At 44.1% G+C, this 27,203-nt stretch overlaps 1 protein-coding gene across 2 annotated transcripts in view; it reads right to left on the bottom strand.

The window, feature by feature from the left end:
* LMAN1L (lectin, mannose binding 1 like) overlaps positions 1-27,203 on the bottom strand; it is a 100,404-nt gene that overhangs the window by 56,457 nt on the left and 16,744 nt on the right. For both annotated transcript variants that reach the window (XM_073650789.1, XM_073650788.1), the window contains exon 5: positions 26,252-26,351. In XM_073650789.1, the coding sequence (XP_073506890.1) occupies positions 26,252-26,351 (100 nt within the window). The remainder of the gene's footprint in view (positions 1-26,251; positions 26,352-27,203) is intronic.

Here is a 27,203-nt window from a genome sequence, read left to right on the forward strand (position 1 = left end):
ACATACCAGGGATTGTGGGGGCCACACATACCAGGAATTGTGGGATTGAGGGGGCCACACATATGAGGATGGGGAAATTTACCAGTAGCTGCTGCATTTCCCACCCTAGGCTTATACTCAAGTCAATAGGTTTTCCCATTTTTATGTGGTAAAATTAGGGGCCTCGGCTTATATTCGGGTCGGTTTATTTAAAATATACGGTATTTTAAAATCAGTAAGTACGTGGTGCCCATCAGGGGCGGAACTACCGCCCGTGCAGCCGGTTCATTGAACGGGGGCCCCGAGGGAGAGGGGGCCCCTCCAGCCTCCAGCAGGGCCGCCATCAGGGCATGTCTGCCCTGACTCCAGTGTGGGGCCCAGCCGGTAGGGGCCCCCTTGGAGCCCCGTTGGGGGCCCCCTCTTGTGAGTCTCTCTCCTCATGGGGCCCCCGGCCCCATGCTAAGCGCCGGGTCCGGGACATCTCAGCGCTGCGCTGCGCTCCTGCGGCAGCGCCTTCATGATTCCCCTGATTTCCGGTCATGTGACGGCGCCGTCACATGGCCGGAAGTCAGGAGAACCTGGTGTCAGCGATTTGGACGAGCGCCAGGATTCTGCAGGGATCGCATGGGGGTAAGTATAACAAGTTTTGTTTTTTTCAAAATACAATTTACTAGGAGTGGGGGGAATGGGAGGTGTGTGTGTGTGTGTGTGTGTGTGTGTGAGATAAGAGATGCACATGGGGGGGGGGATGATAAAAGATGCACATGGGGTGGGGGGAGATGATAAAAGATGCACATGGGGTGGGGGGGATGAGAGAGGTGCACATGTGGGGGGAGGGGGATGAGAGAGGTGCACGTGGGGGGAGGGGGATGAGAGAGGTGCACGTGGGGGGGGGGATGATAAAAGATGCACATGGGGTGGGGGGATGAGAGAGGTGCACATGTGGGGGGGGATAAGAGATGCACATGGGGGGGAGATAAGAGATGCACATGGGGGGGAGATAAGAGATGCACATGGGGGGGAGATAAGAGATGCACATGGCGGGGATGAGAGAGGTGCACATGTGGGGGAGGGGGATGAGAGATGTGCACATGTGGGGGAGGGGGATGAGAGATGTGCACATGTGGGGGGGGTGAGAGATGCACATGGGGGGGATGAGAGAGGGGCACATGTGGGGGAGGGGGATGAGAGAGGGGCACATGTGGGGGAGGGGGATGAGAGAGGGGCACATGTGGGGGAGGGGGATGAGAGAGGGGCACATGTGGGGGAGGGGGATGAGAGATGTGCACATGGGGGGGTGGTGAGAGCTGCTCATGGGGGGGTGAGAGCTGCACATGGGGGAATTGGGAGAAAATGAGCTGCACATGGGGGAATTAGGAGTAGGGGGATAATGAGCTGCACATAATGAATGTGGGGTGGGGGAGAGTAAATGATAAATGACGATGGGGTGGGGAGAGCACGGACATGATATAATGAATTGGGGCAGGGGGTGCATGTAAATAATGAATGCGGGGAGCAGGAAGTATAGAGTAGAGGTTCTAATTAAATTATATATTAAGTGCCTATTTACAGTTAATGGGGGCACCGTGGTGGATTACAATTTATATTTGGAATGGTAGGTTGCATAATAACTAACCATATATTGATGGTGGATGCACGTCTGTATTCAGCTGCGTAATGTAGAAGTTGGGGAATGTGCTCTAGATAACTGTGTTATTTTATGCAGAGACGAGTCCTGGCTGGAAGACGTGATGGCGGTCTGTGCTGGATGAAGGAGGAAAGCGTAGCTGAAGGACTTCACCTAGAGACGTCACCAGTGAGTCAGTGCATTACATGTACACTTACACTATATACTATGTACCGGGCTCCTGTGTATAATGTCACTGGTGATCACTGTATTACCTGTACACTATATACAGAGCTCCTGTGTATAATGTCACTGGTGATAACTGTATTACCTGTACACTGACACTATATACAGAGCTCCTGTGTATAATGTCACTGGTGATCACTGTATTACCTGTACACTGACAATATATACAGAGCTCCTGTGTATAATGTCACTGGTGATCCATGTATTACCTGTACACTATATACAGAGCTCCTGTGTATAATGTCACTGGTGATCCCTGTATTACCTGTACACTATATACAGAGCTCCTGTGTATAATGTCACTGGTGATCACTGTATTACCTGTACACTGACACTATATACAGAGCTCCTGTGTATAATGTCACTGGTGATCACTAGATTACCTGGACACTTACATTATACATACCATGTATAGAGCTCCTGTGTATAATGACACTTATGGTAATATTAGTAATGTGGTGGTAATATTAGTAATGTGGTGGTAATATGTGGTCTGGTCATGGTGTGGCAGTTTTTCTCCCTTCTGTGTGGTATTATTCGGTCACTATGTTGTGGTAATATGTGGTCTGGTGATGGTGTGGCGGTATTCCCTGTATGTGGTATTATTGGTCATTTAAAAAAAAAATGTATATGACACATTCCCTTAAAGAAAACTAAATAAAAATATATCTAAAAAGAGTATTGGATATTTTAAGAAAATTTTAATAGGTTAGAGTAGGACCCGGCCAGAAGAGTCTACCTTATCGTAGTGGCAGCTTTAAAAATCTTTTGGCCAAAACAAAAGCTGTTGGCTATGTATGTGGCACCGTCACATGGCCGAACGTCAGGAGAGCCTGGTGGCAGCGACGTGGACGAGCGCCAGGATTCTGCAGGGATCGCATGGGGGTAAGTATAACAAGTTTTATTTTTCTTAAATACGATTAATTAACTAGGAGTGGGGGGGATGAGAGATGCACATGAGGGGGGGTGAGAGATGCACATGAGGGGGGGTGAGAGATGCACATGAGGGGGGGTGAGAGATGCACATGGGGGGGGATGAGAGATGCACATGGGGGGGGATGAGAGATGCACATGGGGGGGATGAGAGATGCACATGGGGGGGATGAGAGATGCACATGGGGGGGATGAGAGATGCACATGGGGGGATGAGAGATGCACATGGGGGGGATGAGAGATGCACATGGGGGGGATGAGAGATGCACATGGGGGGGATGAGAGATGCACATGGGGGGGATGAGAGATGCACATGGGGGGGGTGAGAGATGCACATGGGGGGGTGAGAGACGCACATGGGGGGGTGAGAGATGCACATGGGGGGGTGAGAGATGCACATGGGGGGTGAGAGATGCACGGGGGGGGTGAGAGATGCACGGGGGGGTGAGAGATGCATCGGGGGGGTGAGCTGCACATGGGGAGGTGAGAGATGCACATGGGGGGGTTATGTTTACATAACTTTGTTGCCTTATGAAGCGCAGGGGGGGGGGGCCCCCAAAAATTTCTTGCACAGGGGCCCACTACAGTCTGTGTCCACCCCTGGTGCCCATAATACTGCAGGACTGTGGGGTGCATTATACTATATGGGGGCAGCATTTTACCATATGGGGTGTGTAATATACTGTATGGAGGACTATGGGGAGTGCATTATATTCTATGGAGGACTATGGGAAGTTCATTATACTATATGGAGGATTATGGGGGGCGCATTATACTATATGGAGGTTTATGGGGGGAGCATTATACTATATGGAGGATTATGGGGGCGCATTATACTATATGGAAGATTATTGGTGGTGCATTATACTATATGGAAGGCTATGTGGGGCAATTATAATATTTTGAGGGCTATGTAGGGGGCCATTATACTGTATGAAAGCAATTATACAGTGTGAAGGTTTGTGTGGGGTCATTATACTGTTTGGAGGGCTGTGTGGGGGCCATAAGAGTGTATGGAGGGCTCTGTGGGGTTCACAGTTGGGGGATTATACTGTTAGGGTCACCATACTTTGCCGTAGGAGTTGAAGTGGGGTACAATAGGGTCATTATACTGTGCATGTGGAGGCTAATGTGGAGGAAAGCACCATAGGGGTATCATACTGTTTTGGGGGCACTTTTGTTGGCATCATACTTTATGGGGGCAATGAAGGAGGAATCTATGAAGGAGGTAAATTACTATGTAAAGGCTGGAAAGTTATGAGAGCTGCTCTTCTGTGACACAGACAAATATTTATTTTTTTGTAGGGGGGGGACCCAATTAGAGCTTCTGCTATGGGGCCCCATGACTTCTATGTACGCTCCTGGTGCAAAAGTACATTTCTGTCAAAATATCAGTGACCAATACATCCACCCGTCTTCAAAATACCAGTTATAAACTTTCCATCCATAGAGTCTTGTCAATTTCTTAATCTGTTGACGATCAACTTTTTGGTCAACACCAACCACAGCCTCTCGACATTGCTCAGAGAGGTGTACTGTTTTCCTTCTCTGTAAATCTCCCGTTAAGACGGGCCCACAGGTTCTCAATAGGGTATAGATCAGGTGAAGAAGGGGCCATGTTATTATTCTTTTATATTTAAGGCCCCTACTGGCAGCCAAGCAGTGGAGTCTTTTGATGCATGTGATGGAGCATTGTTCTGCATAAAAATCATGGTTTTCTTGAAAGATGCAGACTTTTTCCTGTACCACTGCTTGAAGAAAGTGTCTTCTAAAAACTGGCAGGAGCTTTGTGAGTTGATTTTAAGTTCATCTTCAACCTGAAAAGGTCCAACTAGCTTATCTTTAATACTACCAGCTTGTAGCAGTATCCCACCTCCACCTTTCTGCCATCTGAGTCATAGTGGTGGTCTGTGACCATTACTGATGCAGCCAAGGGTCCATCCATCTTGTCCGACAAGAGTCACTCCCAACTCATCGGCCCATAAAACCATTGAAAAATCTGTCATCAGATATTTCTTGGCCCAGTCTCGACATTTCATTTTCTGTGTCTATTTCAGTGGTGATTGGGTTTCAGCCTTCCTCACCTTGGCCACTGCTCTGAGCACTGAACACCTTGTACTTCTGGGCCTCCAGGGAGGTTGCAGTTCTGGAGGATAATGGCTTCCCGGTCGCTTCAAGTTTGATTCTTCTCAAATCTTCAGCAGTTAATGTACGGCTTTTTTTCTCAACACGTTTTTTGCAAAACTGTTGACTATTTGCAACAAAACTTTTGATGGTTCTGTGATCATGCCAAGATATCTTAGCAACTTCAAGAGTGCTGCATCCTTTGGTAAGATTTGTAACAATTTTTGATTTTTCAGAGTCAATTAAATCTCAATTTGGTCCATTTTTCCTAAGGAAAAGAAGATGCCTAATAATTCTGCACACGTTGATTAAAGTGTTGATATCTTCAGGCTGCACCCTCCTCATTACACAAATCACATCACCTGATCTGCTTCATTCAAAAAGCATTCTAATCTGCATAAAAATGATGATGTGGTCAAAATACTCACTTGCCTAATAATTGTGCACCTAGTATATGGCTGGTTCCTGTCCAACCAGTGGAATGGGACAACCAAAGGCAAGGGCGTAATTATCGCAGTCGCCGAGAGTGCAACCGTGACCGGCCCGCGCTGGAGAAAGGCCCACCGATGTTGGGAATTAGTCCAGCTGAATGTGCGTCCGAGGATGCACTGAGTCCCTGCACCACAATACCCACAACTGGCCAATCAGCTAACAAGTGCATGCAGGTGACACATAGCAGTGACGTTATGTGTCACCACACATGGCAGGCACACCAAAGTCAGCTGCTGGCCTCTGTGCCAGCTATACACAAAGACACCACGCGACTTGGGAGCGGGGGAAGGTGGTAATAATCTTTCTTTTTTTAAAATGTGTTAGAGAACAGCTGCAGAATGCAGAGCAATAGTACAGGATGGGCCCAGGAGCTGGGACATTATACCAGGAAGAGGCCCAGGATGAAGAACATATATTACTGGAAGGAACCAGGATGGGGACATATATTACTTGAAGGGACCCAGGATGTAGCAACTATATTACTGGAAGGGCCCAGGAAGGGGGACATATATTACTGGAAGGGGCCAAGATGTAGGAGATATAATACTAGAAGGGCCAGGATGAGGGATATATATCACTGGAAGAAGCCAGGATGGTGGGACATACAGGTGCATCTCACTAAATTAGAATATCATAAAAAAGTTAATTTATTTCAGTTCTTCAATACAAAAAGTGAAACTCATATATTATATTGAGTCATTGCAAACAGAGTGATCTATTTCAAGTGTTTATCTCTGCTAATGTTGATGATTATGGCTTACAGCCAATGAAAATACAAAAGTCATTATCTCAGTAAATTAGAATACTTTATAACAACAGCTTGAAAAATGATTTTAAAATCCGAAATGTTGGCCAACCGAAATGTATGTTCAATAGATGCCCTCAATACTTGGTCGGGACTCCTTTCGCATCAATTACTGCATCAATGCAGCGTGGCATGGAGGCGATCAGCCTGTGGCACTGCTGAGGTGTTGTGGAAGCCCAGGTTGCTTTGATAGCAGCATTCAGCTCGTCTGCATTGTTGGGTCTTGTGCCTCTCATCTTCCTCTTGACAATACCCCATAGATTCTCTATGGGGTTAAGGTCAAGCGAGTTTGCTGGCCAATCAAGCACAGTGATACTGTTGTTTTTAAACCAGGTGTTGGTACTTTTGGCAGTGTGGACAGGTGCCAAGTCCTGCTGGGGAATGAAATTTCCGTCTCCAAAAAGCTTGTCGGCAGAGGGAAGCATGAAGTGCTCTAAAATTATCGGGTAGACGGTTGCGCTGACTTTGGTCTTGATAAAACACAGTGGACCTACACCAGCAGATGACATTGCTCCCTAAACCATCACTGATTGTGGAAACTTCACACTAGACCTCAAGCAGCTTGGATTGTGTGCCTCTCCACTCTTCCTCCAGACTCTGGGACCTTGATTTCCAAATGAAATGCAAAATGTACTTTGCATTTACTAAAGCCCCCGTCACACTAAGCGAGATCGCTAGCGAAATCGCTGCTGAGTCACAAGTTTTGTGACGCAACAGCGACCTCAGTAGCGATCTCGCTAAGTTTGACACTTAGCAGGGACCAGGCCCCTGCTGTGAGATCGCTGGTCGTGTCGGAATGGTCTGGACCTTTTTTTGATCATTAAGGTCCCGCTGGGTAGCATGCATCGGTGTGTTTGACACCTTACCAACGACCTTGTTGACGACTCAGACACAGAAACACATAGGCGTGCATCGTTATACAGGTCGCTACGGGTCGCCACATCGTTGCTACGTCGTTGGGAAGATTTGACTGTTTGACATCTCACCAGCGACCACATAGCGACGCAGCAACGATCCCTGACAGGTCGTATCGTTGTCGGGATCGCTGTAGCGTCACTTAGTGTGACGGGGCCTTTAGTGTGTCAATGACTGCCTTCTGGACATCTGTCAAGTCAGCAGTCTTCCCCATGATTGTGGAGCCTACTGAAACAGACTAAGTGACCTTTTTAAATGCTTAGGAAGCCTTTGCAGGTGTTTTTTTGTTAATTATTTCAATTTACTGAGATAATGACTTTTGTGTTTTCATTGGCTGTAAGCCATATGATTGACATATTGCCATAATGTTGACATTAACAGAAATAAACACTTGAAATAGATCACTCTGTAATGACTCTATATAATATATGAGTTTCAATATTTGTATTGAAGAACTGAAATAAATTAACTTTTTGATGATATTCTAATTTAGTGAGATGCACCTGTATACAGTTATATGAAAAAGTTTGGGCACCCCTATTAATCTTAAGCTTAATGTTTTATAAAAATTGGTGTTTTTGCAACAGCTATTTCAGTTTGGTATATGTAATAACTGTTGGACACAGTAATGTTTCTGCCTTGAAATGAGGTTTATTGTACAAACAGAAAATGTGCAATCTGCATTCAAACAAAATTTGACAGGTGCATAAGTATGGGCACCCTTATCATTTTCTTGTTTTAAATACTCCTACCTACTTTTTACTGACTTACTAAAGCACTTTTTTTTGTTTTCTAACCTCATTGAGCTTTGAACTTCATAGCCAGGTGTATGCAATCATGAGAAAAGCTACTTAAAGTGGCCACTTGCAAGTTGTTCTCCTGTTTGAATCTCCTCTGAAGAGTGGCATCATTGGCTCCTCAAAACAACTGTCAAATGATCTGAAAACAAAGATTATTCAACATAGTTGTTCAGGGGAAGGATACAAAAAGCTGTCTCAGCGATTTAACCTGTCAGTTTCCACTGTGAGGAACATAGTAAGGAAATGGAAGAACACAGGGACAGTTCTTGTTAAGGCCAGACGTGGCAAGCCAAGAAAAACATCAGATAGGCAGAGAAGAAGAATGGTGAGATCAGTCAAGGACAATCCTCAGACCACCTCCAGAGTGCTGCAGCATCAACTTGCTGCAGATGGTGTCACTGTGCATCGGTCAACTATACAACGCACTTTGCACAAGGAGAAGCTGTATGGGAGAGTGATGTGAAAGAAGCCGTTTCTGCAAGCACGCCACAAACAGAGTCGGCTGAGGTATGCAAAAGCACATTTGAAGAAGCCAATTTCTTTTTGGAAGAAGGTCCTGTGGACTGATGAAACCAAGATTGAGTTGTTTGGTCATACAAAAAGGCGTTATGCATGGCGGCAAAAAAACACAGCATTCCAAGAAAAACACTTGCTACCCACAGTAAAATTTGGTGGAGGTTCCTTCATGCTTTGGGGCTGTGTGGCCAATGCCGGCACCGGGAATCTTGTTAAAGTTGAGGGACGCATGGATTCCACTCAGTATCAGCAGATTCTTGACAATAATGTTCAAGAATCAGTGACAACGTTGAAGTTACGCAGGGGATGGATCTTTCAGCAAGACAATGATCCAAAACACTGCTCCAAATCTACTCAGGCATTCATGCAGAGGAACAATTACAATGTTCTGGAATGGCCATCCCAGTCCCCAGACCTGAATATCATTGAACATCTGTGGGATCATTTGAAGAGGGCTGTCCATGCTTGGCGACCATCAAACTTAACTGAACTGGAATTGTTTTGTAAAGAGGAATGGTCAAAAATACCTTCATCCAGGAAATCATTAAAAGCTACAGGAAGCGACTAGAGGCTGTTATTTTTGCAAAAGGAGGATCTACTAAATATTAATGTCACTTTTCTGGTGAGGTGCCCATACTTATGCACCTGTCAAATTTTGTTTGAATGCAGATTGCACATTTTCTGTTAGTACAATAAACCTCATTTCAAGGCAGAAACATTACTGTGTCCAACAGTTATTACATATATCAAACTGAAATAGCTGTTGCAAAAACACCAATTTTTATAAAACATTAAGCTTAAGATTAATAGGGATGCCCAAACTTTTTCATATAACTGTATTACCTAAAGGCCTCATTATGGGGGACGTATATTACAGGAAGGGGTCAGGATGGTGGGCATATATTACTGGAAGATGCCAGGATGGGGGATATACATTACTGGAAGAGCCCAGGATGGGGGACATTATACCAGGATGGGGGATATACAGTACAGACCAAAAGTTTGGACACACCTTCTCATTTAAAGATTTTTGTGTATTTTCATGACTATGAAAATTGTACATTCACACTGGAGGCATCAAAACTATGAATTAACACATGTGGAATTATATACTTAACAAAAAAGTATGAAACAACTGAAAATATGTTTTATATTCTAGGTTCTTCAAAGTAGCCACCTTTTGCTTTGATGACTGCTTTGCACACTCTTGGCATTCTCTTGATGAGTTTCAAGAGGTAGTCACCGGAAATGGTTTTCACTTCACAGGCGTGCCCTGTCAGGTTTAATAAGTGGGATTTCTTGCCTTATAAATGGGGTTGGGACCATCAGTTGTGTTATGCAGAAGTCAGGTGGATACACAGCTGATAGTCCTACTGAATAGTCTGTTAGAATTTGTATTATGGCAAGAAAAAAGCAGCTAAGTAAAGAAAAACGAGTGGCCATCATTACTTTAAGAAATGAAGGTCAGTCAGTACGAAAAGTTGGGAAAACTTTGAAAGTGTCCCCAAGTGCAGTTGCAAAAACCATCAAACATTACAAAGAAACTGGCTCACATGAGGACCGCCCCAGGAAAGGAAGACCAAGAGTCACCTCTGCTTCTGAGGATAAGTTTATCCGAGTCACCAGCCTCAGAAATCACAGGTTAACAGCAGCTCAGATTAGAGACCAGGTCAGTGCCACACAGAGTTCTAGCAGCAGACACATCTCTTCAACAACTGTTAAGAGGAGACTTTGTGTAGCAGGCCTTCATGTTAAAATAGCTGCTAGGAAACCACTGCTAAGGACAGGCAACAAGCAGAAGAGACTTGTTTGGGCTAAAGAACACAAGGAATGGACATTAGACCAGTGGAAATCTGTGCTTTGGTCTGATGAGTCCAAATTTGAGATCTTTGGTTACAACAACTGTGTCTTTGTGCGACGCAGAAAAGGTGAACGGATGGACTCTACATGCCTGGTTCCCACCGTGAAGCATGGAGGAGGAGGTGTGATGGTGTGGGGGTGCTTTGCTGGTGACACAGTTGGGGATTTATTCAAAATTGAAGGCATACTGAACCAGCATAGCTACCACAGCATCTTGCAGCGGCATGCTATTCCATCCGGTTTGCATTTAGTTGGACCATCATTTATTTTTCAACAGGACAATGACCCCAAACACACCTCCAGGCTGTGTAAGGGCTATTTGACCAAGAAGGAGAGTGATGGGGTGCTATTTTCAGTTGTTTCATACTTTTTTGTTAAGTATATAATTCCACATGTGTTAATTCATAGTTTTGTTGCCTTCAGTGTGAATGTACAATTTTCATAGTCATGAAAATACAGAAAAATCTTTAAATGAGAAGGTGTGTCCAAACTTTTGGTCTGTACTGTATATTACTGGAAGGGCCCAGAATGGAGGACATATATTACTGGAAGAGGCCAGGATGGGGGACATATATTACTGGAAGGGACCAGAATGGGGGATATATATTACTGGAAAGGATCAGAATGGAGAACATATATTACTGAAAGAGGCCAGGATGGGGATCTTACACCAGGATGGGGGGACATATATTACTTGAAGGGGCCAGGATGGGGGACATATATTACTGGAAGAGGCCAGGATGGGGTACATATATTACTGGAAGAGGCCAGGATGGGGGACATATATTACTGGAATAAGTCAAGATGAGGACATTACACCAGGATGGGGAACACTATTACTGGAAGGACCAAGGGTGGGGACTAGTGATGAGCGAGTATGTTCGGTTAACCTTTTCGCCGAGTATACTCGGCCGAGCACCGAGTATTTATAGAATGGTCAGGCTTTAAGTTTTCGTTGCTTCGTGAACATGATTTGCAACTGTTCGACAGATTTAATACATGTGAGGAATGCTGGAAAAACAGGCATTCCTCACATGTATTAAATCAGTCAAACAGTCGCAAATCATGTTCACCGAGCGACGAAAACTTAAAGCCCGAGCATTCTATAAATACTTGGTGGTCGGCCGAGTAAACTCGGCGAAAGGGTTAACCGAACATACTCGCTCATCACTAATGGGGACATTACACAAGGATGGGGGACATATATTACTGGAAGGGGTCCAGGATGGGGAACATATAATACTGGAAGAGGCCAGAATGGGTGACATTACACCTGGATGGGGGGACATATATTACTGGAAGGGGCCCAGGATGGGGGATATATATTACTAGAAGAGCCCAGGATAAGGGACATATATTATTGGAAGGGGCCTAGGATGAAGGACATTATACCAGGATGGGGACATATATTACTGGAAGGGGCCAGGATGGAGGACAAATTTTACTGGAAGGAGCCAGGATGGGGACATGTATTACTAGAAGAGCCCATGACGGGGGACATTACACCAGGATGAAGGACATATATTACTGGAAGGGTCAGGATAGGGACAATACACCAGGATGATGGACATATATTACTGAAAAAGGCCAGGATGGGGACCTTACACCAGGATGGGAGGACATATATTACTGGAAGGGGCCAGGATGGGGGACATATATTACTGTAACGGGTCAAGATGGGGACATTACACGAGGATGGGGGTCACTATTACTGGAAGGGGCCAGGATGGGGGTCAGGATAGGGGACATTATAACAGGAAGGGGCCCAGGATGTTCGACATTATTACTGAAAGGCGCCCAGGATTGGGATCATTGTTATTGGAAGGGACACAGGGTGATGAACATTATTACTGCAAGGGGCTAAGGATGGGGGACATATATTACTGGAAGGGGATAGGATGGAGGGCATAATACCAGGAAGGGGTCAAAGATAGGTGACATTAGTACAAGATGGGGGACAACACATATGTTGCTATGAAATTTAGAAAGCTACAAGGGCTAATACATCTGACCAACTTGTAAATTGAGACCCAGGTCCAAATTTGGACCGGGGCCCATCGTAATCTAGTTTCGCCACTGCCCAAATGGCTGAGAATCAAGTGCGACGTGGCACTGCAGGGACAGCAGGATCACAGTGTGCCCCTGACTTACGCAGATGCATAAACTTGAGCCTTAGACGCAAGTCAGGTGCACACACTACATTGGAGAAGAACCAAGAGAAAGGCAGAAAGAATGTGAGAAACAGAAGAGAGTGAAAATGGTAACAAGATAAAGAGCAGGGAAGGAAAAAGAAACAAAGATAGAGACATAGATTAGGACAAAGATAGAGACCATAGAAGAGATCATAGTAAGAATTACTTCAAGCGGAAAAGAGCAGCTGTATGATTTATACATTTTATAAAACACAGTAAATGATAAGGTGTTGATTAGCTGCTACTGGTAAGAATACAACTTATAAGCCCTAATGTAACATGTATTAGCAGTAGCAGCTAATGGACAGAATTAATTCTGTTGAATATTAAAAAGAAAAATATATTATTATTATTACTACATAAAATTATCAATATTGAGCATAATTAAATTCAGGCTATTGGTTCAGCCCTCCACAATAGTCACGGTCAGGGGTGGATTAAGAGTAGCAAGGGCCCCGGGCAGTTTAGAAGGCGCGGGCCCCCCTCCACACACACACACACACACCTGATGTATCACATGTCACATGATCCCCTGTGATAGATCATGTGATAGCTCACGGGAAATTAATTTGGCACAATATTAATATATTAATTAAAATATTTTTTTTTAGGCTGTGTGCCCACTATGCGTTTTTTAAGCGTTTCTGCAGCGGCAATTCCGCTGCAGAAACACTTAAAGAACACTTGGTAGAAGGTCTGCCATGTTCCCCAATGATAATCCGCATGTGCTGTGCACATGCTACGGAAATTTCCGCTGCGGATTATCATTGTGGAAAAATCCGCAGCACTACCAATTATTTTGCGGAAGCGCGGCGTTTTCGCCACCATTGACTTGCATTGGAACGCATGGAATCCTCATCACTGGATCTGTACATGCGGAATCCATGCATTTCAATGTGTGGATGGTACCCGGGTCTGGAGAAGAGGAGACTCTCCTCCGGACCTGGGTACCATAGTACCTATAAAAAAAAGAATAAAATAAAAAATAGATATTATACTTACCTTCTGATGGCCCCCGCTGTCTTTTTCCAATGCGGTCTGGCATGCCAGCAGCTCGCGGTAGACTAAAGGACCTGTGGTGATGTCATTTAGTCATGTGATGGGTCACGCGACCGCTGACATCGGCAGGCCATCAGAACGTAAGTATATATTTATTTTTTACCATTCTTTTACGGTCACACTATATAAATACATGCCGGTTGCATGGATTTCTATAGTGTGACCAAGTTGACAAGCACTTTCCAAGTGATGCAAAAATCGCTTGGAAAGCGCTTGTCAACCCGCATGCGGAAATGCATGTGAAGAACGCTTCACATCCGCATGTCCCTGGCAGGAAAAACGCATGTACAATCCGCATGCGTTTTTTCAGCCAGGGAGATGCAGAAATGCTCAGGAAAAAATCCAGAGCATTTCTGCATTGTGGGCACATAGCCTTACATTAATTGTATGACTTAATATTGAGCACACGTAGCCATCTATACCCAGCAGGAGGCCGCACGTAGCCATCTATACACAGCAGGAGGCCGCACGGTGCCATCTATACACAGCAGGAGGCCGCACGGTGCCATCTATACCCAGCGGGAGGCCGCATGTAGCCATCTATACACAGCGGGAGGCCACACGGAGCCATCTATACACAGCAGGAGGCCGCACGTAGCCATCTATACACAGCGGGAGGCGCACGGCGTCCCCTCCAGAGACAGCAGGAGGCACAACATAGCCATCTATACACAGCAGGAGGCCTCACGTTGCCATCTATACACAACGGGAGGCCGCACGGTGCCATCTATGCACAGCAGGAGGCCGCACGTAGCCATCTATACACAGCGGGAGGCCACAAGTAGCCATCTATACACAGCGGGAGGCCGCACGGCACCATCTATACACAGCGGGAGGCCGCACGTAGCCATCTATACACAGCGGGAGGCCGCACGTAGCCATCTATACACAGCGGGAGGCCGCACGTAGCCATCTATACACAGCGGGAGGCCGCACGGCACCATCTATACACAGCGGGAGGCCGCACGGCACCATCTATACACAGCAGGGGGCCGCACTGCGCCATCTATAAACAGCGGGAGGCCGCACGGCGCCATCTATACACAGCAGGAGGCTGCACGGCGCCATCTATACACAGCGGGAGGCCGCACATAGCCATCTATACACAGCGGGAGGCCGCACTGCACCCCCCCAGAGACAGAGGGAGGCCGCACACAGTCACGCACACACACACACAAACATATACAGACATAAACATACACGCATAAACACATTTGAAACACAAAAATACATATAAACAGACATCACACAATAATATATGCCTGCACACACACACACACACTCACTTTCTCAATCACACACTCACTCACACTCACCATTCCCCAGCTCGGCTCCAGTTGTCCAGCTCCTCTCCGGTGGTAAGTAGCAGTGCAGGGCGCGCACTGCGTGACGTCACACTAGCAGACACGGCCGCGCACAGGGCCGTGTCTCCTAGCTGTGACGCGGCCGGGCCAGCACACAGGGAAGTTAGCAAGTGCAGTGCTGGCCCGGCCGAAGAAGAAGCAGCAGCCGTGCGCTGCTGCTGGGGGAGCAGTCCGGGGGCTCCCCGCCTCTGACTGCCGGTATGTGCCGCAGCGCCGCACATATTATAATGAGGGCAATCTGGCCATGGACCCCCCAGAGCCCTGGGCGGTAGCCCAGATTGCCCTCATTATAATCCGCCTATGGTCACAGTTTCTTCTCATGTAGCCCCTTGGGAAAATTAATTGCCGTTCCTGAGCTAAAAAGTTCATATGAGGAATTCAAATTTGAAATAAAAAGTAAACAGTATACTTGGGTCTGATGAGCTGGACTAACCGATTCTCTCAGCTATGGAAATTTTTAAATATTCCAATTGTAAGATTTTAAATAGTCTTTTAGTCATCATCAGTCAGGGTTGCTAACATACTCTTAATTTTTTTCTAGACAACTGAACCTAAAATAATGAAATGCCCCAGATTTATATATGAACCATTCCGCTTTTTAAACCACTCCTCCTTGTCACACACCTCTAAATAGTGCCCGGGACTCATAAAAACACAATTAAAAGGATTGTCTCCAAGTTAAAAAACATCTTACAAGAAAGATAAATAGATGCAACTTTTTTATTTTTAGTTTTTATTGAGTTTTTTTATGAATTAATTGCCACAAAATAACAGTGTCTCATAAATGCACATTCAGCTGGTCACGCTCACATATCAAATCATGGTCATGAAAAGTGCCAGAAAAATCCCCAATAAAATGTTAAAAAGATCTTGTGATTAGATTCATATTGACTGAACCGTGAGCACCAAAAATCAGACACTGTGTGCGTGATTGCAGCTAAGCATGTTTTACTTTAAAACCCTCCGGTATTTCATAGTAAACATAGTATGAAAAGCCAGCTGGGGATTATGTGTCTCCCTTGGCTTATCGCTATCCCTACCCCACTTCAGTTGACTGACAGGTCTCTCCCTATGTGTGTAGATAGGGAGAATAATTGAAATGGAAATACCCATTGAATTCTGTGTACATAGGGAGAGACCTGTCCATAAAAGGTAGCATGGCGGGGAAAAGCCAGACAGGAATTGCATCCGACTAGTCAGCATACAGTCCTCAAACAGCCTCTCACAATATGTCTTTTAGATGCGAATACATTTGAATACTGCTGAGCCGGGACTGAGGCAGAGCAGCGCGCGTCAGTCCCTGAGCCGAAATGCAGCAGGGTGATGCGGTCAGCAGAGGCAAAGGAGACGTCGGGCTGGTAAGCGCTCCATGGAGGAGCTGAAGAAGTGTGCTTTTATCTTAGATGAGGCCAGGGGAGGACACATAAAGGGGCAACGGATGACATTATAAGGCAATTGTCAGATTGTGAAAGGGCGCATAGTGTAGCTAGGGGCAGTGGGTACGATATGCAGAGAGGCCTTGTGGGGAAGATAGGGAAAGGGGCAGTTTGGGGTGATATTATGGGAGGGGCAGTGTGGGGGATTGATTATATAGAGGGACTGTGAGGGGGTAAATTATGGAGAGGGGCAGTGTGTAGCCCTTGGGATTGGTTCAGTATGGCAATGTGGCCCTTGGACCATAAAATTTTGTGCACCCCTGGTGTAAAATAAAGCTCTTTCTCTGTCTCCAGGGTCCTTCTTCCTCCTACTCCCCAAGTCAGGTCCTGTTTATACTGCGCTCATTCACCTTTTTAGTGCTTGCATAGTACAAACTATGCAAAAATTGTAAAAAAAAAATCACAGACCGTGTTTTTTTTTTTTTTTTTTTTATGAAATTACATTAGAAAAAAACACACCTGTTTTTTGCGGACTGTCTGTGTCTAAAATTGCAAATGGTTGGCTAACCAGTATTCAGAAAATGTGCAGATTGAGTTTAAATAGAAATATTTTGCTATTTTCAAACCTTGCAGGCCATTATTTGACCACTGGCAACCTAAAAGTGTGAAACCTAAGATGACCAACCCGAGTTTAGTATCTTCCAATGATTTTGGCCTAAAGTATGGGCACTTCAAAAAACTAAAAAACCTACAAAACATGAAGTCCTGAACCCAAAGAATAACATTCAATAATGTTTATTTGTTATAAGTATTAAAAAGACAAACATATTAAAAGTGGATATAGAAACAGAAACCTGCTGTGCTGAGGAGGCCCAGATGAGTAATTACGAGAAGTGTTACATTGTTGCCAAAAAGCCCAATAAAGATTTATAATAAAGTGCTACTGCAGATGGTAAAATAAATAATATACATGATTCCAACGATAATTTCTTTGAAGAAATATATATATAGGAAACAGGAGATTTCCTTTAAAAATAATTAACATCATCTAGCACTAGAGGTAAAGAAATAATCTTACAAATACTAATAAAGTGCCCTATGCATAAGACATAGTGGTCATGTAACACACAATATGCCAGTATAGTTAATATTTTTAAATGTGCTTGTTGCAAGAAAAATATAAATAAATACAAGGCAGAGCAAATTCATGATTAATACATCAAAGGGAAATGGCAGTGCTAGGAATGCAGAGTGCAGTAGATACGGCCCGACGCACGTTTTGCATCAGTGTCTTCCAGAGAGAGAGTAGTGTCAGGAGTGAAATGTGAGCTATTTATACAACCCCTGGCAAAAATTATGGAATCACGGGGCTCGGAGGATGTTCATTCAGTTGTTTAATGTTGTTGAAAAAAAGCAGATCACAGACATGGCACAAAACTAAAGTCATTTCAAATGGCAACTTTAGGGCTTTAACAAACACTAAAAGAAATCAAGATTAAAAATGTGGTACTCAGTAAGGGTAATTTTTTTCAGACCAAGCTGAGGGAAAAAATTATAGGATCACCCTGAAAATTTTCATTTCCAAAACTAACTGCATCAAATTAGATCTGCTCGTTAGTCTGCATCTGAAAAGGAGTGATCACACCTTGGAGAGCTGTTGCACCAAGTGGACTGACATGAATCATGGATCCAACAAGAGAGATATCAATTGAAACAAAGGAGAGGATTATCAAACTCTTAAAAGAAAGTAAATCATCACACAATGTTGCAAAAGATGTTGGTTGTTCACAGTCAGATGTGTCTAAACTCTGGACCAAATACAAACAACATGGGAAGGTTGTTAAAGGCAAACGTACTGGTAGACCAAGGAAGACATCAAAGTATCAAGACCGGAAACTTAAAGCAATATGTCTCCAAAACAGGAAATGCACAACAAAACAAATGAGGAATGAATGGGAGGAAACTGGAGTCAATGTCTGTGACCGAACTGTAAGAAACCGTCTAAAGGAAATAGAATTTACATACAGAAAAGCTAAACATAAGCCATCATTAACACCTAAACAAAAAAACAAGGTTACAATGGCCTAAGGAAAAGCAATCGTGAACTGTGGATGACTGTAAGAAAGTCATATTCAGTGATGAATCGCGAATTTGCATTGGGCAAGGTGATGATGCTGGAACTTTTGTTTGGTGCAGTTCCAATGAGATTTATAAAGATGACTGCATGAAGAGAACATGCAAATTTCCACAGTCATTGATGATATGGAGCTGCATGTCAGGTAAAGGGGAGATAGTTGTCTTTACATCTTCAATAAATGCCCAAGTTTACATTGATATTTTGTACAGTTTTCTTATCCCATCAATTGAAAGGTTGTTTGGGGATGATGACATCATTTGTCAAGATGATAATGCATCCTGCCATAGAACAAAAACTGTGAAAACATTCCTTGAAAGAAGACACATAAGGTCAATGTCATGGCCTGCAAACAGTCCGGATCTCAATCCAATTGAAAATCTTTGGTGGAAGTTGAAGAAAATGGTCCATGAGAAGGCTCCAACCTGCAAAGCTGATCTGGCAACAGCAATCAGAGAAAGTTGGAGCCAGATTGATGAAGAGTACTGTTTGTCACTCATTGGCCTCAGAGACTGCAAGCTGTTATTAAAGCCAGAGGTGGTGCAACAAAATACTAGTGATCTATTGGAGTGTTCTTTTGTGTGTTTGTTTTTCATGATTCCATAATTTTTTCCTCAGAATTGAGTGATTCCATAATTTTTTTCCCTCTGCTTGGTTTGAAAAAAAAAGATCCTAGTTACTTACCGGTAACGGGATTTTACAGAGCCCATGATAGCACCACCTGAGAGAGGGTATCCGCCCACCAAGGACAGGAACCTACTGAATAAAAAGGCGGTACCTCTCTTCTGCATCAGTTTTTGTTTCAGAGCATGAGAGGGCCTCCAAAAAATAGGTTAGTACATAACTACCACCTAAATATTTCTTAATAAAACACCCTAAGAAGTGCACACCATAAGTGAAAAAAGGGGAGGGAATTAATAGGGTGCTGTCATGGGCTCTGTAAAATCCCGTTACCGGTAAGTAACTAGGATCTTTTCCCCTTATCCCATGACAGCACCACCTGAGCAATTTAGAGAGATCAGACACCAGAGGGAGGGATCACCGCTTGCAACACCTTCCTCCCAAAGGACAGATCAGTAGAAGAGGAAAGGTCAAGATGGTAATGGTTGTAAAATGGGGGATGACCAAGTTGCCGCCCCTAGAGAGGCTCCCATCAAGGACAGGAACCAAAACTGATGCGGAAGAGAGGTACTGCCTTTTTATTCAGTAGGTTCCTGTCCTTGGTGGGCGGATACCTTCTCTCAGGTGGTGCTGTCATGGGAGAAGGGGAAAATTATCCTTACTGAGTACCACATTTTTTATCTTGATTTCTTTTAGTGTTTCTTAAAGCCCAAAAGTTGCCATTTGAAATGACTTTAGTTTTGTGCCATGTCTGTGATCTGCTTTTTTTCAACAACATTAAACAACTGAATGAACATCCTCCGAGCCCCGTGATTCCATAATTTTTGCCAGGGGTTGTAGTTGCACTCACCAATCGTGGGATGGTAACAGCGCTCGTGCATGTCAGGTAGGCAAAGCGGATGTCCGATGTCCGAGGTTCGGCGTCTGATGTCACCACTCCACGTCCCCATCAGACATGTCATGATGAAAACTGGGAGGCTGGAAAGACGCGTCACCTTGGAGACCCGATGCCAAGTGACATGGAAGAGCGCACACCGCGTTCAGTGAATAGAGGATGATAGAAACTACTGGAGGGTAGAAAGTGCGCGTGCATGGAAACTTGTGTAGTGTCAGTAATCATATACTGGCATATATGATAAGAAGAACCCAAAACTGGATGAGTGAAAAAGTGCAAATGTGCCAAAAGATAAGATATCAACATAAATATATTATGATCATTTATGTGATGATCATATAAAATTAAGTGAAACTGATAATCTGAACAATTCACAGATATGATAAAAAATAAAATAAAATAAAAACATTTTTTGTTTGTAGCAGTGATTAATATAGATCATGGGGAAAAAAGAAATTTTTTTTAAAATAAATAATAACTGAAGTTGAAGAATATAGGTGTAAAATAAGTCCATGTAAATGGAGGGAAGTGTGTAAAATGTAGACAATTATAGAAGAAACATAATTTATGACAAGTAGGAAAACATCACATGATCCTATATAACATAAAAAAAATATTATTTGTGAAAAAATCAGTGCGTAAAGTGCACGCCGAAACCACAGACATCTGCTTTGCCTACCTGACATGCACGAGCGCCGCTACCATCCCGCGATTGGTGAGTGCTACTATAAAGAGCTCACATCTCACTCTTGACATTACTCTCTCCCCCTCTGCAAGAAGCTAATGAGAAACACGTGTCAGGGGCCATATCTGCTGCACACAGGTTGTACTCCCAGCCCTGCCATTTCCCTTTGATGTATTAATCATGAATTTGCTATGCCTTGTATTTATTTACATTTACTGCACAAAGCACTTTTGCAAATATTAACTATACTGGCATATTGTATGTTACATGACCACTAGGTCTTATGCATAGTGCACTTTATTAGTATTTGTAAAATTATTTCTTTACCTCTAGTGGTAGTTGCTGTTACCATATATACCAGGCAGCATGGTGGCTCAGTGGTTAGCACTGCAGCCTTGCAGAGCTGGGGTCCTGAGTTCAAATCCCACCAAGAACAACATCTGCAAAGGAGTTTGTATGTTCTCCCCGTGTTGGCGTGGGTTTCCTCCGGGTTCTCCGGTTTCCTCCCACACTCCAAAGAGTGTTACTGATAGGGAATTCAGATTGTGAGCACCAATGGGGACAGTAATGATAATGTATGTAAAGCGCTGTGAAATATGTTGGCACTATATAAAAATAAAGATTATTATTATTATTACTTGAGTATAAGCCGACCCGAATATAAGCCGAGACACCTAATTTTACCATAAAAAACTGGGAAAACTTATTGACTCGAGTATAAGCCTAGGGTGGGAAATGCAACAGCTACTGGTAAATTTCCCCATCCTGGTAAGCATTGCCCTCTCATCCTCAATCCTGGTATGCATGGCCCCCTCATCCCCAAACCTGGTATGCATGGCCACCTCATCCCCATTCTCGGTATGCAAGGCCCCCTTATCCTGATATACATGGCCCCCTCATACCCAATACTGGTATGCATGGCTCCCCTATCCTGGTATACCCCCCATCACTGCACACACGAAAAAAATAAACACTTCTACTCACCTTCCTTCCCTCTGCTCCAACACCGTGTCCGTTCTGCCAGCAGCTCACCTGAGCATCTGAGCAATGCATGGCATCACTGCCATGCGCCTGACGTCCCTGCCATGCGCCCTCAGATGCTGAGGTGAGCTGCGGGGATGTTCACTCCTCTCCTCGCTGGGACTATGGGCGTGGAGAGGAGTGAATATTCATTTTCTTTAATAGCGCACACTGTCAGTCGCAGCTGCCGGCTTCCTGCTGTGGCTCAGCTACCACGTTTGCCTGCTGCTAAAGGAAATTAGTAATCACTCTTCTCCATGCCCATGGGAGTGGAGAAGAGTGAATATTCATACTCTCTAATAGTGGGCACAGAGGATCGCTGAGCCGCAGCAGGAAACCGACGGTTGCGACTGACTGTGTGTGCTCTTAAAGAAAATGAATATTCACTCCTCTCCACTCCCATGGACATGGGGAAGAATATTCATTCTCTCTAGCAGCAAGCACACGTGGTAGCTGCAGCAGCCGGCTACTGCATGTGCACCGCTCTGCCGCCGCAACCCCACCACCACCCTCCACAGCCGGAATATAGTATAATATAAGTATATACTCGAGTATATGCCGAGGGGGGCTTTTTCAGCCTAAAAAATGTGCTGAAAGTCGGCTTATCCACGAGTATATACGGGTAATTCTTTTTAAGGAAATCTCATATTTCCTATATATATATTTCTTCAAAGAAATTATTGTTGGAATCATGTATATTATTTATTTTACCATCTGCAGTAGCACTTTATTATAAATCTTTATTGGTCTTTTTGGTAGCCATGTAACACTTGTCATAATTACTCATCTGGGCCTCTTCAGCACAGCAGGTTTCTGTTTCTATCTCCACTTTTAATATGTTGGTCTCTTTAATACTTATAACAAATGAACATTATTGAATTTTTTTGTTGGGGCACAGGACTGCATTTTTTGTAGTTTTTTTCTGATTTTAGTATCGCAAGACTTATGTTAATGAGTAACAGACCACCAGTATTTCTAGATTACTAAGGACTACCATACCATTTAAAAAAAATAAAATGAAAAGATCTGTTGTTAGTGACTACTGACTGCCATAAGATATTGATGACAAAGCAGTCGTAGTTATTTTGACATTACACAGCATAATTTTTGCAGTTGTGCACACTCTACTCACTACACAGTTTTACTGGTATAATGGGATATGGTAGGTACACATGCAAAGGGAATTTCAACATTTTACCAACTATACAGTACAGACCAAAAGTTTAGACACACCTTCTCATTTAAAGATTTTTCTGTATTTTCATGAATATGAAAATTGTACATTCACACTGAAGGCATCAAAACTATGAATTAACACATGTGGAATTATATACTTAACAAAAAAGTGTGAAACAACTGAAAATATGTCTTATATTCTAGGTTCTTCAAAGTAGCCACCTTTTGCTTTGATGACTGCTTTGCACACTCTTGGCATTCTCTTGATGAGCTTCAAGAACTAGTCACCGGAAATGGTCTTCCAAGAATCTTGAAGGAGTTCCCAGAGATGCTTAGCACTTGTTGGCCCTTTTGCCTTCACTCTGCGGTCCAGCTCACCCCAAACCATCTCGATTGGGTTCAGGTCTGTCTGGTGACTGTGGAGGCCAGGTCATCGCTCTCCTTCTTGGTCAAATAGCCCTTACACAGCCTGGAGGTGTGTTTGGGGTCATTGTCCTGTTGAAAAATAAATGATGGTCCAACTAAACGCAAACCGGATGGAATAGCATGCCGCTGCAATATGCTGTGGTAGCCATGCTGGTTCAGTATGCCTTCAATTTTGAATAAATCCCCAACAGTGTCACCAGCAAAGCACCCCCACACCATCACACCTCCTCCTCCATGCTTCACGGTGGGAAACAGGCATGTAGAGTCCATCCGTTCACCTTTTCTGCGTCGCACAAAGACACGGTTGTTGGAACCAAAGATCTCAAATTTGGACTTATCAGACCAAAGCACAGATTTCCACTGGTCTAATGTCCATTCCTTGTGTTCTTTAGCCCAAACTTGTCTCTTCTGCTTGTTGCCTGTCCTTAGCAGTGGTTTCCTAGCAGCTATTTTACCATGAAGGCCTGATGCACAAAGTCTCCTCTTAACAGTTGTTGAAGAGATGTGTCTGCTGCTAGAACTCTGTGTGACATTGACCTGGTCTCTAATCTGAGCTGCTGTTAACCTGCGATTTCTGAGGCTGGTGACTCGGATAAACTTATCCTCAGAAGCAGAGGTGACTCTTGGTCTTCCTTTCCTGGAGCGGTCCTGATGTGAGCCATTTTCTTTGTAGCGCTTGATGGTTTTTGCAACTGCACTTGGGGACACTTTCAAAGTTTTCCAAATTTTTCGCACTGACTGACCTTCATTTCTTAAAGTTATGATGGCCACTCGTTTTTCTTTACTTAGTTGCTTTTTTCTTGCCATAATACAAATTCTAACAGTCTATTCAGTAGGACTATCAGATGTGTATCCACCAGACTTCTGCACAACACAACCGATGGTCCCAACCCCATTTATAAGGCAAGAAATCCCACTTATCAAAACTGACAGGGCACACCTGTGAAGTGAAAACCATTTCCGGTGACTACCTCTTGAAGCTCATCAAGAGAATGCCAAGAGTGTGCAAAGCAGTCATCAAAGCAAAAGGTGGCTACTTTGAAGAACCTAGAATATAAGACATATTTTCATTTGTTTCACACTTTTTTGTTAAGTATATAATTTCACATGTGTTAATTCATAGTTTTGATGCCTTCAGTGTGAATGTACAATTTTCATAGTCATGAAAATACAGAAAAATCTTTAAATGAGAAGGTGTGTCCAAACTTTTGGTCTGTACTGTACATCTGGTTTCATCATGAATCTAGATATACACAGTACACATACCGACAAGCAGGTTTGGACTAGTCCATAGAACAGGGGTCCTCAAACTTTTTAAACAGGGGGCCAGTTCACGGCCCCTCAGACCATTGGAGGGCCGGAATATAGTCTTTAAAAAAAACTATGAACAAATTCCTATGCACACTGCACATATCTTATTTTGAAGTAAAAAAAACAATACAGGAACAAATACAATATTTAAAATGAAGAACAAGTAAAGTTAAATCAACTGGTATTTCAATAGGTAGGTAACTGTACCCAATAGGCAGCATAGGTCCCCAATAGGCAGGTAAATGTCCCCAATAGGCTGCAAAGGTCCCCAATAGGCAGCATAGGTCCCCAATAGGCAGCATAGGTCCTCAATGGGCAGGTAAATGTTCCCAATAGGCAGGCTGTTTCCCCCTTATAATGCCCCATGCAGGCTGTTCCCCCCCTTATAATGCCCCATGCAGGATGTCACCCCCCCATATAATGCCCCATGCAGGATATCACTCCCCTGTCTTTATAATGCCCCATGCAGCATGTCACCCCCCATATAATGCCCCATGCAGCATGTCACCCCCCATATAATGCCACATGCAGGATGTCACCCCCCATATAATGCCCCATGCAGGATGTCACCTCCCCATATAATGCCCCATGCAGAATATCACTCCCCTGTCTTTATAATGCCCCATGCAGCATGTCACCCCCCCATATAATGCCCCATGCAGCATGTCACCCCCATATAATGCCCCATGCAGCATGTCACCCCCCATATAATGCCCCATGCAGCATGTCACCCCCCCATATAATGCCCCATGCAGCATGTCACCCCCCATATTATGCCCCATGTAGCATGTCACCCCCCCCCATATAATGCCCCATGCAGGATGTCACCCCCCCATATTATGCCCCATGCAGCATGTCACCCCCCCCCCATATTATGCCCCATGCAGGATGTCCCTTTCCCCCCATATCATGCCCCATGCAGGATGTCACCCCCCCATATTATACCCCATGCAGGATGTCACCCCCCCATATTATACCCCTTGCAGGATGTCACCCCCCCATGTAATGACCTATGCCTCCATACATTAAAAAAAAAAAAAAATCCAATACTCACCTCACTTCTCACTTGCTGCCGCTGCTCTACTCTGGTCTGGACTCCAGCGTCGCGGCGGCGTTGTCAGGCTCTGCGCCGCCTGTGATAGCACTCGGGAGGGCGCGGTGTAAAGACGTCACCGCACCCTCTGACCTGAGACGTCACAGGAAGCGCAGAGCATGGAAGACAGCGGATCTGCAGAGGCACAGGGAGAGGTAAGTATCCGCCTGCCGGGGCCCTGAGCAAGCGGGGGGAAGGGCGGGCAATGGCACCGCTCTCCTCTCCTCCGCCCATAGCCCGGCGGGCCGGATAAAAGTCCTCCGCGGGCCGCATGTGGCCCGCGGGCCGTAGTTTGAGGACCCCTGCCATAGCAGAACAGGAGAATCCTCCAGTGGGCCCCTGTACAGCAGTGAACCATCACCCTCTTATATGAGCAGTACTTGGCACAATACACATGAATCACTATGTACAGATAATGGCAGCATCTTATTCATTTAACAATCTACCCAGGTCATTGTTATATACATTTGTGATTGAGGATAATGTCACATTTGCATGTAGCTGAAAAGTGGGGCCCTGGAGTTTATTACTGGTGAGCCCCTGGCACCCCAGTCCAACACTGCAGACCAGTACCTGTACATATAAATGTTTGGGACACTTACTCGCAGAGTTCTTTTGTAATAGGTTATCTTTATTTTGAATGGACGAATTGTGTTCCTGAAATGTTCCACACAAGTGCCCAGTGCTTGACTCGAGCCATCCCTAAAACAAAGAAAAAAGAAAAACTACTGATCCTGGACACTTGGTATATGGTATTATATGGTACAGTAATGATTATTATATTATATGGTACAGTAATGATTCCTTCCCCCCACCTTTCTTTTTTTTTTTTACATTCAGATCACTACCTTTTCCAGGTTAATTTGGTGTTTGGCTGAATTTTTCCTTATTTAATTGTGTTGTTATATGTATTCTTTATGTTTTATACATACATTTTATGATTGTAAAGTCATTTATGTGTTTGTTTTTTATATACAAGTTTTGTAATTGTGGAGTCATTTCCCTTGTTGTTTACTATAATCATGTGAATTTCCCATTTACTAATCATGCTATTCCATTAAGGACTGACCTCTATAAAAGGTCATGATAGTCATTCTGATTGCTAGAGGCCTGATGAAGGAGTCCTATCGACTCTGAAACGCGTTGCATGAATAAACAAACTATTTTTTTTATACATTTGGATTTTCCAGTCATTGGCAATGTTAGGACACCGACCACTGCTGCGGTCTACTTTGTTAGCATTGTTGTGAAGTTAGCTGAGATCAGGATGTAAAAGTGTGTTCCAGTCATCCTGGCCAACTTCAAAACACTGCTTACATGCTCTATAGAAAAGGGCTTTTAAGCACTGCACATGTTCTGCTGTCTTGAAGTAGTGATCGATCTCCAAGGCAACAATCAAATTAAATTTAAACAAATTAAAATTAAACAAAAGAAAAGTGTTACTATCTCAAAATTACCGGAAAACAAATCTATAAAAAACAATGGGAAAGCCTGTCATAGAGCAAACAACTGTGTAGCGAGGTGGAGATTAAAGGGAAGGAGCCGCAATTTTTA

This window comes from Phyllobates terribilis, unplaced genomic scaffold (assembly GCF_046119375.1).
Source record: "Phyllobates terribilis strain yellow unplaced genomic scaffold, ASM4611937v1 Scaffold_11__3_contigs__length_659146591, whole genome shotgun sequence".
NCBI lineage: Eukaryota > Metazoa > Chordata > Amphibia > Anura > Dendrobatidae > Phyllobates > Phyllobates terribilis.